This window comes from Solanum verrucosum, unplaced genomic scaffold (genome assembly GCF_900185275.1).
Source record: "Solanum verrucosum unplaced genomic scaffold, falcon-dt-bn FXZP01000064.1, whole genome shotgun sequence".
In the NCBI taxonomy this organism is placed as follows: Eukaryota; Viridiplantae; Streptophyta; class Magnoliopsida; order Solanales; family Solanaceae; genus Solanum; species Solanum verrucosum.
The window spans coordinates 315,367-333,800 of record NW_026020144.1 but is presented as its reverse complement, the minus strand read 5'-3'; the positions used below and the strand labels follow the sequence as shown (position 1 = coordinate 333,800).

The following is an 18,434-nucleotide window of genomic DNA, read 5'->3' as shown; positions in this document are numbered from 1 at the left end:
TCAAGTGCTCAAGGTAAATCCCTTACCAATTATATCATTATACGCATTGTGTGTATTAATATATACTATATTTCTGTTAATTAGAAATAATCAAGATATATATTTATTTATTTTAGTGCCTTAATAATTTTAGTGAAATGACCATATGTACTTTTTCCGTCACAACTCCAATGTTTTATTCTCTTTTTTTGGTCCATTTGAAAGGAGTGTCTTTTTATATTTGATAAGTTTTTTCAATTCCAACATTTAAACTTAAAATACTAAACACAATGGAGGGAGTATTAAGTATGATTAATTTATTTAGAGTAAAATTGTGTGGACTTTAATTAATATGTATTTTTTTACCATATTAATATAAATTTTTTTATAATTTATAATATTTTTAAAAAATATCTTAATTTAAAATATTGAATCAGTTTAATTTTAATTTAACTATAAAAAATAATTAAAATTGACTCAGAGTAATAAAAAGTCTTATGTACAAAGTGAACAAAGTATGGTACTAGTAAGTAAAAAAAAAAAAAAAAGAATAGAGGCAAAAGAGTTGAAATCCAAACTGTTTGGGTGTTTGTTTATAGAGTCTGGTTATCCATTCCCAGCTGAAGCAACTCTTCCATTCATATATCTAGGGTTTAACCAGTTGGGGGTTGGGGAATTCTTCTACAGTGAAGAACACCTGCATTTTACACAAAATGGAGACCTCACTTCGTTATGCTGGAGATTCCAAGAGTCTGGTGATTCATGCCAAGGAGAAATTCCCCCTCAACACTTTCACCCATTTGCAGGTATTAACCATTTCCTAATTTTGTTTCTCTTTCCATGACATTTTGTGACAAGACTGAGTTTTAAGCATTTACCCATGTCAAAAGATTCAGTTTTGAGCATTAATAAGTTGTTCTTTCCATGAAATTTTGTGACAAGACTTGACTTTAAGAATTTACCCATGTCAAAAGACTCGGTTTTCAGCATTAGTAAGTTATTCTTCTTGATTTTTTTGCTTGATATACTCTTGTTTCCTCTCCACAACCTCAATTATTACTCCCTCCTCCGAAACTTTTATTGTAAATGTCATGTGATTTTTTTGGGTATGCTTTCTGCTAGTTCATGATGCCTGGATGATTTAGTTTAACTGTTTTCTCATGTTAAAAGACTTGAGTTTTGAGCATCATTGAGTTACTCTTCTTGAAGTTTTTGCACGATAGAGTCTTGCTTCTTCTGCAGAAATCCAATTTTCTTCCTTCATTCTAATTACTTTTATTAAAAATGCCAAGGACGTTTTCAGGCTAGTCAAAGATGTCTCCTTTATGCCTGGCTGATTTAGTTCAAGTGCTAGAAACAACACTCTCCCCAGACCCCACTTGTGGGATTTTACAGAGTATGTTGTTGCTTGAAACAGCTTATAATGAGGGGTCGGGGTTCTGCATTTGAAGTCAGTTCAGCGTATCTTCCTTTTTTTTATACCAAGATATAGAAATTACATACTCCCGTACAAGTGTACATTTGGTTTGCTTATCATTATCTCCAAACATGAAACATTATTGGGTATATTGACAATGAATAATGGGCTCAAATAGAGTAGAAGGCATATAGTCGAACCCAACTAGATTGATAATGAAATTTGCCATTTCCATTTCTTTTAAGGAAAATGGTTGATGATTATACACATTTATCACTTCATATAAGGTTAAATGATTTTGCTGTAATTCTTGTACATATTTAGATATGCGTATTTCTCCCAGGATAGGTATGCTGAGATAATACCAAGTGGAGAGAAGTTGATGTATAATTTTAAGCTTTTTTGATTCTTCACTGACCCAGCTCTGTTTATAAGCCTTTTGAGCTGCTTATTGGCCTTTATCACACGGATTCTATTCATTGGCAGGGTCATGCAGAACTAGACACCAAAATTGGAGCACCAACTTATCTCTGTGCTATGATAAGGCAATACTTTCCTGATGTATGTTCCTTACCTTTCTACAACAATTTGTTGCTTGTATATGTCGGTACATTTTTAGCTTTAAGCCCTCCAAGAAGTCTAACTAAGCATGTATAGTCTGATCTAACAAATAATTAGGGTCAATCTTTTAGGATTCTATTTATTCTTGTGCCTCAGTAGAATATCGTGTCAAGTGCCCAGAGCTGATTTTGGTATCCACTATCTTACCTGCTTGAGACCAGAGAAAGCATTTTGAATAAACCAGTGTTCATCTCATACACTAAAATGAAGCGTTGTTTAATGACATCATCACACGTTTTCTTATTTATTTGCTTGAAATACTGGTGTAAATGCAGTATAAACCTGTGATTCTTTGTAGTGAGCAGACAAGTTGGGTTCCGGCACAAGCCGAAATGGAAACGTCATTGTGGGCAACTCAATGTAAATTAACCGCCATTCCCGTTACCCCCAAGAACAAGGGAAAATTAAAGAACAGAAGGCAGAAAATAAAAATAAAAAATCTCCATTTCAAATTGAATGTTATGATTTTCTCTTTAAGAGTCAACCTTCACATGATATTCTCCAATGTTTTTAATAATTCTAAAGCTATAACTTTTCTTCCTTCTTATTTTTGTTCTTTTTAAATATGTAAAATTTATTGTCAATAGCATAAATGAAATCGTTTGGCTTGTCCAAAGATTAAGCAATGCATGTGCAAGTATCCTGCTAAAAGAAAAAAGAGATCTTGTTATTGTACTTCCAAATTGGCCAACTCTCAACAAGCTAATTGAGACATATAGCTTGAACTGGTGTACATGAAATTTTTGGTATGGTAGCTCAGGAAATTGAAATGCTTTTGTACTTGTAGCAATATGCTAGTCTCGGTGTTGGAGTGCAATATTATAGGCGGCAAAAGCTCTGGTATACTGTTCGTGGTAAAAAAGAATTTCCAGTGACGGCAGATAATTCGGTAAACTTTCGTATCAAGGGCAAGTACGATGTGGACGAAAAACTTTTGGAGGTTGGTAATTATTCAAAATGTGTAAGGTCTATACATGAGTGAAACCGTTGGTGTTTAAAAAATGCTGATGTTGATTCTTTTGGAGCAAGGATTGGGATATATCTAGTAATCTTACTCTAGGCTAGCCCAAATAACAAATTAAAGGAATTTGATTTTGAGTTAAATCCATGAATGAGTAATTCCCCTTGTCCAAAAAAAAAAAAAGGTTTGAAAGAGTAATCCCATTGTCATTTCGGGTATGTTCATATTTATGCAGTCTTATGTACTTCAATCTGAAGGTATCAGGTATATACATTCTAATCAAATTTTCAGTTATCTGCATCAAGGAGTGTTGTATATCTATTCCTTTGACTAAGCATGTAATCATATTAAATTGATGGTGTTCTCTTTACAATGATTTATCTTGTCCAGTATTAAAGTGAAATTGGCTAGAATATACAGAGTGAAATAGATATAGAGGATCCATATAGCTAAACCTAACTAAGTCAGAATTGAGGCACAGTTAATTGATATCCTGATATATCTTGCAATTTGACATGTTGCTTAAATCTTTGGTTTTAAAGTAACAGTCTTACAGAGACCCTCATACTTTGCTTACTTCAAAACTTCCAGAGAAAATCAAGAGTTGCTGCTGAATTTACTTGGGATATCATGGATGTGAAAGCAGACCAAGATGTGAGGCTCAAAGTTGGATACGAAGTCATTGAAAAGGTGAATCATTTTTGCTAATCTTCAAGTAGTGTACTGTGTCTCCCATCTTCCCACCAAATAATTACCGTTGAAACAAATGTGGAGATTTGGCTTATGAAAATGGTCACTTGAGCTTCTCTAGCTCTCATCATAAATGCATGGCATTGTCTTGTACCTTCAAATCTCATAAATGAATATAGTATACTATAGTTTTTGGATACTACTTTTCTTTTCTGAAGAGAAAAGATATAGTTCTGATGCTAGAGAGTAGAGACTGCACTTTATCTGTGTTGCATGCACAAGTGTTCCTGCTGTGTTATAGAGCTAATATGAAAAATCTAAAACCCCATTACAGTGACTGGAAGTTAATATTCATTTTTATTACCCAACAAACAACAAAATTAAGTTGCTTAAATTGTCAAAACATTCTTCTGCTGATAATTGTGGAAGCTTTAATGAAGTAAGGACCTTCCTACTATGTTTTTACACATGTCATTTCCATTTTTGGGTTATGGTCTCTTCGTCGTTGTTTTTCATGTATTTCCTCTCCCTTGCTATTTTGTTGGTCTGATTCATCTGACAGTTAGTTCCATTTTTTAAGAGTCTATTGCCTATACTAGTATAGTCTCTTGTACGGATCTCACCAACATGTTCCCTGCACTTTGAAGTTCTGTTTTATTCTCTCTTTTTTTTCAGGTCCCTTACTTTCAGTTTAGTGAAAACAACTGGTCTCTCACTGTCAACAATATTGGAAAATGGAAAGTAAAATATAGTTTGTGATATTACTGATGGACGCGTAACTTGTTCCAGTTAGAGTGGGTTATAATTGCAAGAAAGAAGAAAACCATCATCCGTCATCTGTGTTTCTGTTACATATTTTGACATTCTATCATTGCAAAAAGGCATTACCTTCTGTAAGATCTGCTTTTGAGTATTTATCCAGAGATAGTGACTCATTGCAATACAAAATTCAAACTCATGAAAATTACCTTTCATTTGTGTAAGAAATTTTGATCTCCATGTATGTTTGTCTGCATTGCCTCATTTACTGTGAAGTTAAAGCTAATCTATATGATTCGGGAAGCTGTGTTTCTGCACTTGGTTTCTTTAGCTGTTTTATTAAATTATAACAAGATACCAAGTGTGTGTGTTCCTCATCTTGTTTGTCATGGTCACTCCTACGTTGTCCCATGTAACTTCGTTCCTAATCATCTCTCTCCTAGTCAATTTTAAAAAAGAATAAATCATATCTTTCCAAATATGTCCACACATACAATTCATCTAAGTATCCTCATCTCTGCCACATTCATATTGTAAACACGGGCATTCGTCACTAACCAACACTCAACAATGTTGGTCTAACCACCACTTTGTAAAACTTTACCCTCAAGACTTGGGACACATTCTTATACAATACACTGGATGTTAACCTCCAGGTCACCCACCCCATTCCGAATACAATATGCTACATCATCATCAATCTCTCAATATACACACAACACTTCATCTTGAATATGCTATTTCCATTTGTCCATAGGAACGAGACAAGGGCTGATCCCTAGTGCAACCCAGTCATAATCAAGAAGTGTTTCGATTCACCTCTCATTGTTGTAACCTGGGTCTTGGTTCCATCATACATGTCCTTAATTGCCCTAATGTTAGCCACTAGTACTATTTTAGCCCCCAAACATCTCCATATAGTAATTGATTGCCCGATAGGCACACCCCTCCTCATTCTCTTCCATTCTACTTAAGTTTTATTCAAAGTGTACATCGAAATTGCAGTTTGATGGTTAGTTAATCGTGTAATCATTAAACATCTTATTGTCTTTTGTGAAGTCATATCTACAAGCAACATTCATTAGATTCTCTTGCATTCCACGTAAAGAAATCGTGTCAAACAGTCTGATCCTTGTTTTGCCTTTGAAGTTTGAAAATGATCATTTGCTCCACTTTCTTTTACTATAGACTTATGTGATTTCGTTAGTTTATTTGATAGTTGTAATAGGTTTTGTTATTTTATGAATCTTAGTACTAATACAGATCCTTAGTTGGATTTGTTGTGCATATGACATAATCTTTTTAATATTGAAAGAACATTCCCACGAAATGTCAATCTATCTTGTGGATGTCCACTTAAAAGTACATATTACATAAAAATGTCTTTGTGGTGTCCTTTTATTAGCTACATCATCTATTGTGAAATGTCTTAACCCTTCATATGAGAAAAGGGCAATAAGAAACGATTGCCAACGTATGAAGGCAGGTACTGTTGTACTATATCATCATCACGAAAGAGTAGTCGCGACTTCAGACCTAATGACTTAAAATCTTGAATCTGCCTAAGTGGTAGCGTCAACGACTTCCTCGATTTTTCGCATAGCAGCAGTTTCGTGTCAAATGTGTGTATAGTTTGTTCAAAGTCAACAACTTTGGAAGTTTGAAATACGTATGATTTCTGACTTTCAAACCCAAATGTTAGGCACAATGACCCTAACCGAAAGGTTTCAACTTTCAATAGAGTCAAAAAAAAAAAAAAAAAAAAAAAAAAAACAAGTTAGGTGATGTCTTTCTACTTGCCTAAATTTTATTTGATATAATTATTTGTTGGAATAATCAAGGTGGTGAAATTTATGCAGGTCGTGAATTTTTGGCTCACGATCTCATATATAAGAACACAACATGTAATGTGTGAAGTTAGGTCACATCATGAGTTCAAATAAAAGTTTAGAGGTGGAGGGGCAAACTTTGAGAAGTTTCGAAGTTGTGTGCCAAGTAATGAAGTGAGTCTAGCAGGAAATTTCTCACTAAAAGAATGTGGAAGAGACAGACTACTAAAATAAGATAAGATAAAAAAATTAGGAAAAAAAAGAAAAGAGAAACGTGCTCCAATTAGGAGTTATCTTTTTATAATAAACCAACAAATAAGAAAGTGCCAACTTGTCATGTGCATAATAACAAAGTGCTTTGGTGACCAATTCACACTTCCTTCTACTGGTCTACTCCATCCACTACTATTCTATTCAACCAAAAACTAGCTCTTTGCTTTATTTGTTTTTGTTTCTTAATTTGGAAAAACACTTCCTCACTAGACTTCTTTCATATTCAAACTCGAATATGAGATATCTGATTTAAAATCGTTCTTGCTTACTTTCGTATATTTGGTAGTGGCTAAGTAGTGGAAGAAAGTTTGACTAATAACAACTTTGAGCTGACCTAGACCATTGACCCACAAGTTGTTAATCTAGTCACTTGAGGCTTTGTTTTATTTTTAATAATTATTTATAGGATATTTACAAATAAGTTATGGTGTTTATATTCATGAAAATTAAGACAAATTATTAATAGAATAAGAAAGGAAGTTTAATTTACGTTTAAAACTACTGTAATAATTAGGCTGATATATTAGAAATGTTTGGCAAAATTTGCCTAAAAAAAGGAATGGGCTCTTTTGAATACTAATCCATAAGTAGTAAATTTTGGTAGTTGTTTTATAATTGTTGGAATCCAGAATTGCTCTCTTAAGTAATACTGACAATATTAATTTGTTATGGCAATTGCTTTTTTTATCAGTGTCGTAACAAAACTGCCTTTAGACTATAGTCACAAGTAGAATCAACAAAAAAATTTGTATCTTTTTCTCAATTATTTGGCCATGTGGAATTCACTCACTTTTTGCTAGCAAGAGCAAATATAAGATGATTTGTTAAACGACAAAGGTATAAATGACCTCAAAGAATAACATTGGACGGTGAAATTAAGATATCTTATATAAATGACCTCTCTTTATTATGATTAGCCTCGTCTTTTTGTTCTTTTTTTTTCAAAAATTTCTCTACAATAAGTTTAAGAAAAGCTATATTTCATGCAACTTAGGTGAAGTAGATCTAGTTTAGAAGTGATAAATATGGCAGAGTGAATTGAGCTTTAACTTGTAAAATCTCGACTTTTCTGTATCATATATTATTTCTTAGCACGCTTTCGCTGTGTCACTTAAACGTGTCACTAGTGTGTAAGACATGTTTATTTATATACTCAATATTTCTCCTATATTTTTATCGATGTGAGATTTATTATCCTAATTAAACTGGGGTGTCACATACACCCTCTTATGGACTCAACATCCTCGATGAGGTTTGTCCCAACACATGGAATTATTTGCCTAGAGTCAGCACTAAGTTTTGCCCCGTCTCACCCGCATCGACAAGGCTGATACATAAGTGACCATGATACCAAGGCTGATACATAAGTGACCATGATACCAAGGCTGATACATAAGTGACCATGATACCATTTATAATGACCTAGAACATACAATATCATGACTAGCGGACTGGACCATTACATCCCGTCGATAATGTATTTTGTTAAACTCTTGTTATAATTATTAATTAGGGTTATAATTATTATGTCAACATCAACATGTCTATATCACAACCCAATATCCCATGCGCTTGCAATCTAGTGGGTTGTGGTGCACTGGTGGGAGTGTTTCACCCTTAACCAGAGGTCTTGGGTTCAAGCCCAGGGTTTGGAGAAAATCCTGTTGGAAGCGTCACCCCCGAATGGGCCCTGCAATGCACGATCCGGATTTAGTCGGAGCTCCAATGTGGGCTCCGGACACCAGGTGGAAAACAAAAAAAAAGACATAATAAAGTCATTTCCATTAATCTAACTACTAATTGATGCTGTTTTCATCTTTTATCTACCCAAAAAAACAAAAACAAAAAAAGATGTGATGACTACAAATCAACAAACTCCATGATAAGTTGAATAGCTCAAGTACTTTATATGGTTCACTTAGAATTTGGCACACAAGAAAAAGCTAGTAATTAATTAGGTTAAGGAAACTCCCAAAAGAGGAAAAGAGGGTTATATATATTGCCTTTGAATTTATTTGGAACTAGCTAGGCTAGGCTTTTTACACTACTACTTCTAGTTTACTTTAATTTGGTTCTTTTATCAACAATCATGTTCCTGTTATTGGCTTTTATGAAAATGACTTTTGCAAAAACAAGTATTTTTGTAGAGAATAAGTTCAAAAGTTATGATTCCAAGTTTCATAGTATTGAATTACGTGAAAAAGTTCTTCTAGTTTATGTTATCAATTTTATATTTGAAACTGAACTCTTTCGTTAGCTCTCACAACAATAATTATGCTTCGATCATAAACAAGTTGAAATTGACTACATACATCTGTACTATTCTGTTTAAACTCAATTCATGTGAATGAAAATAAGTTGAACATATGTAAATAAGTATAATAATGATAATAATAATAATATCATAAATTTTATAATAAGACTAAACATATTCACTTATATAAACTACAAATTCATGCATCCATATCTCTTATCCAAAAAATATTATATTTGAGATTCAGTGGGTCACTTGATAAAATGATCACATGAAAAGATATAAAGAAGAAATATAAAAATATAATCTCTTAGTTGGAGCGTGATCATAAACATGATGCTATCTCATGCTAAACTCCAATAGTTACTATTTAATAGCATAAGATTTTTTTTAAAAAAATAGAAAAACTTTTTGGTTCATTTAATTATAAATTTTTCAAATACAATTTAGACGTAGATTTTAAATTTATTTTCCTAACTCCAACTTTATAATAAATTTCAATAAAGACGGATCTACAACACAAGAAGTGTGACTTTGACTCCATCGTTTCATTTCTTTATCCCAAAAATAATTAATACGATAAGTACGTTTTAGAAAAAAGGTTATTGCTTAAACAGTGTACTCACTCACTCCTTTATAAAGCTAAAAAAAGAGCCTCCAAAATCAAATACTTACTTGCTTAGTTTTAAGCGCAACGTTTTGTTTCTCTCTTTTAATCAAGCTCCGCACTTTCCTCATGAGTAATTCTGATCCTTCACCGTCGCCGCCGTCTACAACCACCGGAATCGGTCAAGTCGACTCCGACTTCGTCGTCATCCTCGCCGCTCTCCTCTGTGCGCTCATTTGCGTCCTCGGACTTGTCGCTGTTGCTCGCTGCGCCTGGATCCGACGGATCTCCGCCAGGGCAACCGGAAATTCCGCTTTTTCGTCACCTCCGGCCAATAAAGGTTTGAAGAAGAAGGTTCTCAAGTCGCTACCGAAGTTCAGTTACTCAGCTGAACACGCCGCGAAATTCTCCGAATGTGCAATTTGTTTAGCGGAATTCGCAGTCGGAGATGAAATCCGAGTGCTACCGCAGTGCGGCCATGGATTTCATGTAGGATGCATCGATACCTGGTTAGGCTCGCACTCGTCATGTCCTTCTTGCCGACAGATTTTAGTAGTGACGAGATGTCATAAGTGCGGCGAGTTGCCGGTAGCAAGCTCGTCGTCAGCTCCCGTAGCTGAGCCGGAAAGCCGATTACCGGGAAATTATCATGTAAATGCATTTCTACCGTAAAATTTAGGTAAAAATTAGTTAATTAGGCTGTGTGTATATACTACTCCTATATTAATTAAATCTATGTAAACGTATATATTCATTCAGCCCTACTATATTAATATCATCAATTAGGGTTACAGAAAACTACTGTTTGAATTTATTAACAAAGATTATTACTGTTTGAATTAGTGTTAATTTGTCATTTAATTTCTTGTTTAGCTTAAAGTGTGCGGCCGTCAATCACCTTTCCGCCTTTTTCCCCCCGTGAGCCATATTATTATTTTTGAAGCTCCATTAACTAAATATATATGTTTTAAATTGTTAGCTAATAAAATCTGGAATTTTTTATAATAATATTGTTTGTACAAGTTGTAGCGGTGAGGTCGATAAAGTTGGTAAACCACCAAATAAGCTACCAAAAATGTTACTAGTTAAATAAATAGATAATACTAACAAATCGCATTATCGAGAATTAATTAACATACTATAAAATATACACTCTTTTTTTCTTGTCCTAACCTTTTACTATTATAATATTAGGATAAATCTTACTCCAAGTTAGTGGTGAAATATATAGTATATTAATTAACTTATTGAAGCCATTTATTCCCTTTTAATGGGAACCGTCCAACGTAGTAACTAGGCAGGACCCATGAAATCCCACTATTGTTAATGTCTAGAAGACCTAGTTCTTAATTACAACTTTATAATATATAGTAATATTAATTTCCACTTAAAAGGGAATGAATGACAAATAGAAATATTTAATCAAAGTCATAAATTCTTCCACTTAGGGTGGGGTTGATTTGACCATAGTTTAAATTTACTTTTCATTAGACTTCAGTTAGAGTTCACATTGAAATTTTGTTAAAGTTAAGGATAAATATAAGTCGATTTGTTGACGATAAGTATAAACGTCACGGGAACGTAGAGGAAGGTAAGGGAACGTTAGACATGTGAAGGGGAGAAACATGGGATAAGAATGAGGAACAGAAAGGAACAGTTTTTATGGGTAAAAGGTAGAGTGATTGTAGGGATGAAGACAAGGGTGGTTAAGAGCCTTTCCAGGAGACATGCAATAAGCATGTTTCCTTTTCCTACTTTTTTTTTTTTTGGTTTTTCATTTGGTGTCCGGAGTCCACATTGGAGCTCCGATTAAATTCGGATCGCGCTCTACAGGGTCCATTCGGGGGGTGGCGCTCCCAACATGATTTTCTTCATACCCAGGGCTCGACCGAGACCTCTGGTTAAGGGTGAAACACTCCCATCAGTGCACCACGACCCATATTGATTTCCTTTTCCTACTTCATTATCTCTTCTTGTTTTGCTTTATTTTATTTTATGTGATACAGTTCGAATTTCACGCAAGTAAAATAACTGAAAAATATTTCAAATTGAGTAATAAATTAACCTTGTTTAAATGTCTAAGACAACAATTAGTATGTGAAACTAATCACCAAAAGAACAATAATATCGAACATAGATATAAAACGTCATGTATTTAGAAGAAAACAAGAAATATGGTTGAGGAATCCTATTTTCCTGCAACAAATATTGTTACCTAATAAACACCTAAAGTATATTTTAAATTGTATCTATTAATTTAGTCACCTCAAAGGTAAGTACTAGCAAAAATAAACATGGCAAATCATCTAATTAAGGATTGACACATGGCTAATCCCATTTATTTTCTTTTTGGTCGGTGTCTTTAGAAACAAAGCTTAAATTCAAGCTACAAAGAGAGAAGAAAGAAAAAAGTTTCACGTGTTGTCGGTGTCTTTAGAAACAAAGCTTAAATTCAAGCTAAAAAGAGAGAAGAAGAAAAGAATTTTACACGCTCAACTCCAAGTGAAAATCACTCAATTCACCACGCGTTTGAGGTATTCACTAGGCACATTTTAAACTTATGTTTAAAAGTTTACTTCAATTGGAGATGTCTAAATGAAAATTTTCGCGAAAACTTTAAAAAGCTTTTGATATATTTAGCCTATTTATAAATATAACCTTACCAAATACATGGCTCATTGAAACTTTACACGTATTTTAAAGATTTGTACTCAATATTTTCATCACATGATGGCCAAATATCCCAACTGACAAGATGAATGAATAAATGTATTTTCTTACTTTTTGGGGGGGAAAAAAGAAAGACTACCACAACTTAGAGAATATACTAATTTGGACATTGTCATACATCTCAAAATGGTAGTATATAACTTCTGAGCATATAACTATTGAGAAATGGCAGTACCAGATGGATGTAAAATGGAGGACCTAGAGAGAATGAAATTTTATTTTCTACAAGTTTACTACATACTCGTAGTAAATCCGACAGAAGATACCTTAAACTACTCATGCTTCGCGATAGCAGCTTGTCTTGCACCAACAGCGAAGAACTCTGTAATGACTTCTAAGGGCATGCCTTTGGTTTCAGGAACCCTCAAGAAGACGAAAATCCAAGAAATGACACATACGATGGCATAAATACCAAAAACTCCAGATAAGCCAATCGAGTTGAGCATCACAGGCAGTGTGTAAGTCACAATGACATCACATATCCAGAAGACGAGAGCACAGATGGCGATGCACAAACCACGAACCCTTGTTGGGAAAATTTCTGAGCAGAGGATATTTGGGATTGGTCCATAGCCCGTTACAAAGAAGCAAAAGTAGAGAATCACGCAAATAGTAGAAACGACTGCATGAGCCACACTCCCGAGGTTGACAGTGTTACCAATGACAAGACAGATGAGTGATAGTATGAGAACAGGAATAGTGTACAACAGCAGCGACCTGCAATTTATCATTTTAATGACACATTCGACAGCATAAAATAAATAATACAACGATGAAGAGTTTGTATTTCTTTATTATAATCAATCAACAACAACATACACAGTGTAATCCACAAGTGGCGTCTAGGGAGGATAGGGTGTACAGACACTTTTAATTACCTCTACCTTGGAAGGTAGAGAGGTTGTTTCGATGGACCCTCGACTCAAGGAAAAACATTTTCAAAGAAGTTTAAGATGATATATGGCTTGTGTATTGTACAAGTAGTAATCAGAAAATATTAAGTATACTAGTTGGAAAGTTAGACAGAGAACATCTCATCTACATTTAAATTGGATTAGTTAATTGAATTTGAATTTTTGATATGTATAAACTTTGAGTAACTAATTATTTACAGAATGATGTCATCTTTGTTGTGTAAATTGGACAGAGGGAATACTATCTGTCACGAAACACAACTCATTGCAGATAGGGCATCGATTTTCCAACCTTGGATATATATATATATATATGGCTCGGAAAAATTCCAAGGAGACTACCAGAACCAATATAAGGAAAAATATGGTCCTACATGCAAATCGAGACTCACTACACATATTTCATGGATTTTCCAGCAATAAATCTTGAGGACATAACCAAAACCATCCTTAATCTAATGCAGAAGAAAGGAATCAAGAGAACATTACCTTCTTCCAGCCACATCCATGAATCGCATTGCAATAGCTACAGAAGGGAGCATCAGGAAGTTTGTTAACGCACTGATGAGGAAGGATGCTGAGTCTGATGCGATGCCAAAGTTAGAAAGAAGAACTCCTACACCTGCCTGCTCAAGGATTTGAGGAGTGTAGTACATGACTCCATTTATACCGGAAAACTGCAGACAAAATATTACAGTCGTAAGATGGCAACATTCCAAGCCTTGTTGTCTAATAACAGTGAGCAGTGCCTCAATAATATGGAATTATTAATTACAAGGTAGTTCTCATTATAAAACTACATAATGAAGTGAGTACAGAAGAAGAGACTCTGTAAAGATAACAAAAGAAAATACACTAATGGAGAAAATGATTCATCCCCACCCTATTGACAAAGTTGAACTAAACATAAAAAAAAAACTGCAGAGTTGTTTGTTGCGAGGATAATAATGCTTCAGATAGACACATACCAAAATATTTCCTTAAAACTTAATAAATTAGACGTTATAAAGGTAAGCTACTTTGTATCTGCTTCCAGATAAATGATAAGAGGATGTTCTGTGTAGTTTGGTCAAGTACTCCTTACATGATCCTACACTAATCACAATCCCAAGATACTTATATTTAAAGAAGAAACAGAATGCTCAACTCCAAGGATATTATGTATTTGAAACTAAGTCCATTTCGTTAGCATTCAAGGACTTTGTAGCTATCAAATTTAATCCTAGTAAAACAACCAAAAGAAGCAACAGAATGATAAAAGAATAATACTCCACCTGTTGCAATATTTGAATTCCAATTCCAACAATGAGCGCTCGCTTGACTCCAGGTTCAAGAAGAGCAGCCCAACTCGGACCTTTTGAAGCAGTTTCAGATGGATGGACCATCGCTGGTCCCACAGGATGCTGATCCATAAGTTCCTTTGAGTAAAGTGCAGGCTGACTTACCAAAGCCGCAGCTTGTATGAATTCACCATCTTCAGGAATATCACCACCAGGGACTGAAACGAGAGACCCACGTCGAGAGCCAGGGCCTGCCTCCTGATGCAAATATATCCTTTTGAAGCCTCCTTCTTTAGTTCCATCTTCACCTTCCCTTTCAGACCATTTCCATGCCAACTGCCAACCACCACCAATGCCCATGCTGCCTACACCCTCTCCAGCATTGCCTTGCATAAGGCTGCTATGCCGCCTCACGCTCAGAGTGCTGCCATGGGGATGAGGGACTATGGTTTCCACAGCGGTTGTTTGACGTGATATCAATGGACTTTGTAGATTGTCATCAGAATCTGCACCGCCATCCGAAGGATAATCATCACCTTCTCTCTGCAGACTCTCCTCATCCCAGTGATCATCTTTGACATGAGGATCCATGGTGCTGATCATGCTTCCGAAATTGGGGAATAGCATGCTTCTCATACTTCCTGTATCAGGGAGATTCTCATGGACACTACCAAATAGAGTCACAAGAGGATCCATAAGAGGCACACTCTGCTGCACCATGCTCCCTTGCCTGGACACAAGAGCTAGACTACTCTGTCCAGTAACTGGCCTGGCCACCCACGAGAGGCCTTCCTCTGGGCCGTACAACTTGATATGATCTTTGTCAGTAGCCAGGTCTTGATCCTCAGTAAGCTCATTAGCTGGACCAATGATATACTCTTCTATTGATGGTTCAATGCCAACTGCCAAACCCTCAACAAGCAATGCCATCTCCCCTATGCACAGAATAGTCAACAAAATCAATATGATGAAATCAGTGTCTCTAACAAATAGGATTCACTAGATGAATATGAAAGAACTTAAAAGAAGAGTATTCTACTGACTAGAGAACCAGAGAGAGAGAGAGAGAGAGAGAGAGATGGTGAGCCTTATTGCCTCCAAGGAAATAAATCCTAAAAGGAAGGAATCAGGGAATATTGGATAGCGTTGGTAGGTATAGATATTGTGTTTTGATATGGTATAATATATTGAGTACATGTTTACATGTTCTCCAGTTCCTGATTTCTCACTTATATGGAAGTAACTCAAATAATTCATGAAAGATAGTAGAATCTGGGAGAAAGAAAATATAGAAAATGAGTGATTACAAATCAATAAACCAATCGATAAGCAAATCTGACATTTTTCCTTCAAAAAATAAACTTTGGAAAGAATTTGACAAAGATAGGCACTGACTGAATAGTGAATAGTGAATAGTTAAGAGGGGTAAAAAATGGATAACGATAAATAATAGAGGAAGCTAAAGTTTAGATGCATTCCTATTTTGGGAGCTACTCCCTAGCAGATTGTGAAATCAGCATGAACGTTACAAAACGAGTTATACTAAATATTTATACCACTACTTTCACCGATCTAACAAAATCCCTGAGAAAGCACAATCCACAGTCAGCATATTCTGAACATTTAAATAGCCAGCTGACACAAAAGGGAATTGTTTCCAAAGAATAGCAGATAGCATACCTGAAACATCCTCTATGCCACGCAATTTCTGCAAAACTTGTTTTGCCTCGACCATTCTTCCTTTACTGACTAGCCATCGAGGAGACTCAGGCAAATAAAGTACAACTAATACGAAATAGATAAGAGAAGGAATTGAAAGAACACCCAACATCAATCGCCAACTCGGCGCTGTCATTAAGGACATTCCGAAAATCATGCAGTAGGCCAAGAACATTCCACCAGAACCAGTGAACTGTGGAAGAGTATTCAGTGACCCTCGTATTTCTGATGGAGCAGTCTCAGATATATATAGGGGGACCAGAGTAACCGCTAAGCCGATTCCAAATCCATCTAATAGTCTAGCTATAAGCAGGACATAGACATTAGGGGACCACAACATTATTAAGCCACTAAGGAAATAAAGCATGGATGACATAATAAGCATAGGGCGACGACCAATACTGTCAGCTATGGATCCAGAACAAGTTGTGACAAGTGTGGCTCCAATAAGTGACATCGCAACAACAAGTCCTTCCACTGAAGCATCCAAAGTAAGCTCCTTCTTTATGTAAACAACAGCTCCTGCAGGTTTAAATTGTAGAAGACTTAGAATACCACACATGTATAAAACTCTTGTAGGGATTTAATTCTGCATGTTCGTGGAAATAATGCAACTAGGAAAACATAATGATTGAAAATACTACTCCCTTCGTTTCAATTGTTTGTCTTACTTTCCTTTTTAGTCCGTTTAAAAAATAATGTTTTTGGCCACTCTTTACTTCTAACATTTCACATGACATGTTTAAGACTGACCGCAAGATTAAAGAGCACTTTGATATATTCTATATATCTTCAGTTTAAGACCACAAGATCAAAAAGTTTTCTTTACTCTCTTAAACTCCGTGCCAAGTCGAAACCAGACAATCAAATTGAAACAGACAGAGTACAAAACAAAATGCAAGAACATTTGCATATCATTAGTTGCAGATTTATACTGAAATGAAAACAACTCAATAGCAGAAAACTCTGCATTGAACTATCTCGCAACTTCTTTATAATAAATAAAATTCAGTATATGCTATTCCAACACAACAATTTAAGAAAGATTACAACTCAAATTCATTATATGCTATTACACCACAACATTTTTACTAATTGGAAAGATAACAATTCAAACTCAGTATATGCTATTCCACCACAACAATTTAACTAATTGGAAAGCTAACAATTCAAATAAAGAGTAAACAATGTTTACCAGCAATAGTAGCATTATCCCAACCCTGCAAAAAGTTTCCAATTGTCGCGGCAAGAGCAACTAATACAGCACCATTCATCTTTTCCAGTACTAGTAGCACACAAGTCAATCAAATTTTGAACTATACCTGCAAATTAAGAACACTTATAACTCAATCCACCAAAACCACAGATCTAAATTTCACACTACAAAATTGCCATTAGTAAAAAACATACAATTCTTGACAAAAACTAAAATCATATACATGGGAAAGTTGTCATTAACACTAACAAGTCTAAATACAGTAAACTGAGGAATCCCAAGTAGAAAAGATTGTACCTTTAGATGGCTGAATTCGATTAGAGAAAGTAAAAGCCAAAAGTGGTCGAGCCAGCTACTCTATACTCAAAATTCAAGAAGTACAGAAAGGGTATATTCTAAACAGTTTGGAATTGCAGTTGATCAGCAGAAAAAAAGATTTCCCATCTCAGAAAACAGGACAAACAAGTTTGGTTTTATGAATCTTTATGGCTAGACAAAGAGGGTGATAAAAACAACATAAACAAAACCAACCGCCTTTCAACATAAACCTAAGACATCATTAAAAAGGTTTTGTCTTTGTAAATCCCAGAAGCTTAAACCGAAAAATATCTTCAAGAAAGTTTTGATCTTTTTTTTTTTTTTGTCCAAGATTTAATTTTTTTATAGTAAAAATATAGTGGTAGTAAGCTAAAGGGGGGAAAAAGAATATAGAATAAAGAATAATTAAAGTTAAAGATTAAAATGGAAGTAGCCAAGAAGACAAAAAGGGAACAGCTAAGCTTGACCTTTCCAGGTTCTATTAAATGGATCTCAATTGTGTCCCTCAAATTATACTATTTTCCATTACTCCAACTTCATAATGATTTTTTAGTTTTAAAGCTAAAGTTCTTCCTTTTATGTGTTTTAAAGAAGTTTATTAGTTAATAAAGTATAGTCTTTGATTAAGATGAGTATAAAATTACAAAATGATGTTTACAACGTGTTTCTTTTATTATTACTAGTATTTTATCGTGAAGTGTATGATGACTTGAATTTAAGATTTTTTAGATTCAATTCATTAAAGTTAGTATCTTAGTCACAGATTGATATTGTCTTCAAAATACCCTTTAGTTTTTACCCAATTATTTATATTTGTAGTATCAGAATTTCAACCACATGATATGTATGGCTAACTATGATAGAATA

General features: G+C 34.7%; 3 protein-coding genes across 4 annotated transcripts; 2 read left to right on the top strand and 1 right to left on the bottom strand.

Moving 5' to 3' along the window:
- The first annotated feature begins 537 nt into the window (after positions 1-537).
- Positions 538-4,729, top strand: LOC125827611 (outer envelope pore protein 21B, chloroplastic-like). Of its 2 annotated transcripts, XM_049506914.1 has the most exons (5): positions 538-785; positions 1,883-1,957; positions 2,805-2,957; positions 3,570-3,668; positions 4,344-4,729. In XM_049506914.1, exons 1-5 carry the CDS (start codon positions 693-695, stop codon positions 4,425-4,427), a joined length of 504 nt encoding a protein of 167 aa, XP_049362871.1. In that variant the 5' UTR covers positions 538-692; the 3' UTR covers positions 4,428-4,729. The 2 variants fall into 2 exon arrangements, with proteins under 2 accessions (XP_049362871.1, XP_049362872.1); XM_049506915.1 differs by lacking the exons at positions 3,570-3,668; positions 4,344-4,729 and having other exon boundaries at positions 576-785; positions 1,883-2,003; positions 2,805-2,916.
- A 4,738-nt stretch (positions 4,730-9,467) lies between these two features.
- On the top strand, positions 9,468-10,186 carry LOC125827560 (RING-H2 finger protein ATL80-like). The gene has a single exon (XM_049506857.1). The coding sequence runs from the start codon at positions 9,520-9,522 to the stop codon at positions 10,060-10,062; it is 543 nt and encodes a 180-aa protein (XP_049362814.1). The 5' UTR covers positions 9,468-9,519; the 3' UTR covers positions 10,063-10,186.
- Positions 10,187-12,390: 2,204 nt separating this feature from the next.
- LOC125827559 (monosaccharide-sensing protein 2-like) lies at positions 12,391-17,885 on the bottom strand. The gene is made up of 6 exons (XM_049506855.1): positions 17,547-17,885; positions 17,229-17,355; positions 15,995-16,555; positions 14,309-15,249; positions 13,524-13,711; positions 12,391-12,837 (listed from the first exon to the last, which is right to left on the bottom strand). Exons 2-6 carry the CDS (start codon positions 17,305-17,307, stop codon positions 12,393-12,395), a joined length of 2,214 nt encoding a protein of 737 aa, XP_049362812.1. The 5' UTR covers positions 17,308-17,355; positions 17,547-17,885; the 3' UTR covers positions 12,391-12,392.
- Positions 17,886-18,434: the final 549 nt, after the last annotated feature.

Excerpts from the sequence above, each read along its gene's own strand:
- LOC125827611 (XM_049506914.1), top strand. The coding sequence starts at position 693 with ATGGAGACCTCACTTCGTTATGCTGGAGATTCCAAGAGTCTGGTGATT. Across the intron at positions 786-1,882 it reads ACACTTTCACCCATTTGCAG|GGTCATGCAGAACTAGACAC; the intron begins GTATTAACCATT and ends ATTCATTGGCAG. Across the intron at positions 2,958-3,569 it reads TGGACGAAAAACTTTTGGAG|AGAAAATCAAGAGTTGCTGC; the intron begins GTTGGTAATTAT and ends CAAAACTTCCAG.
- LOC125827560 (XM_049506857.1), top strand. The coding sequence starts at position 9,520 with ATGAGTAATTCTGATCCTTCACCGTCGCCGCCGTCTACAACCACCGGA.
- LOC125827559 (XM_049506855.1), bottom strand. The coding sequence starts at position 17,307 with ATGAATGGTGCTGTATTAGTTGCTCTTGCCGCGACAATTGGAAACTTT. Across the intron at positions 15,250-15,994 it reads TGGCATAGAGGATGTTTCAG|GGGAGATGGCATTGCTTGTT; the intron begins GTATGCTATCTG and ends TTCTGTGCATAG. Across the intron at positions 12,838-13,523 it reads ATGGATGTGGCTGGAAGAAG|GTCGCTGCTGTTGTACACTA; the intron begins GTAATGTTCTCT and ends GATAAATTGCAG.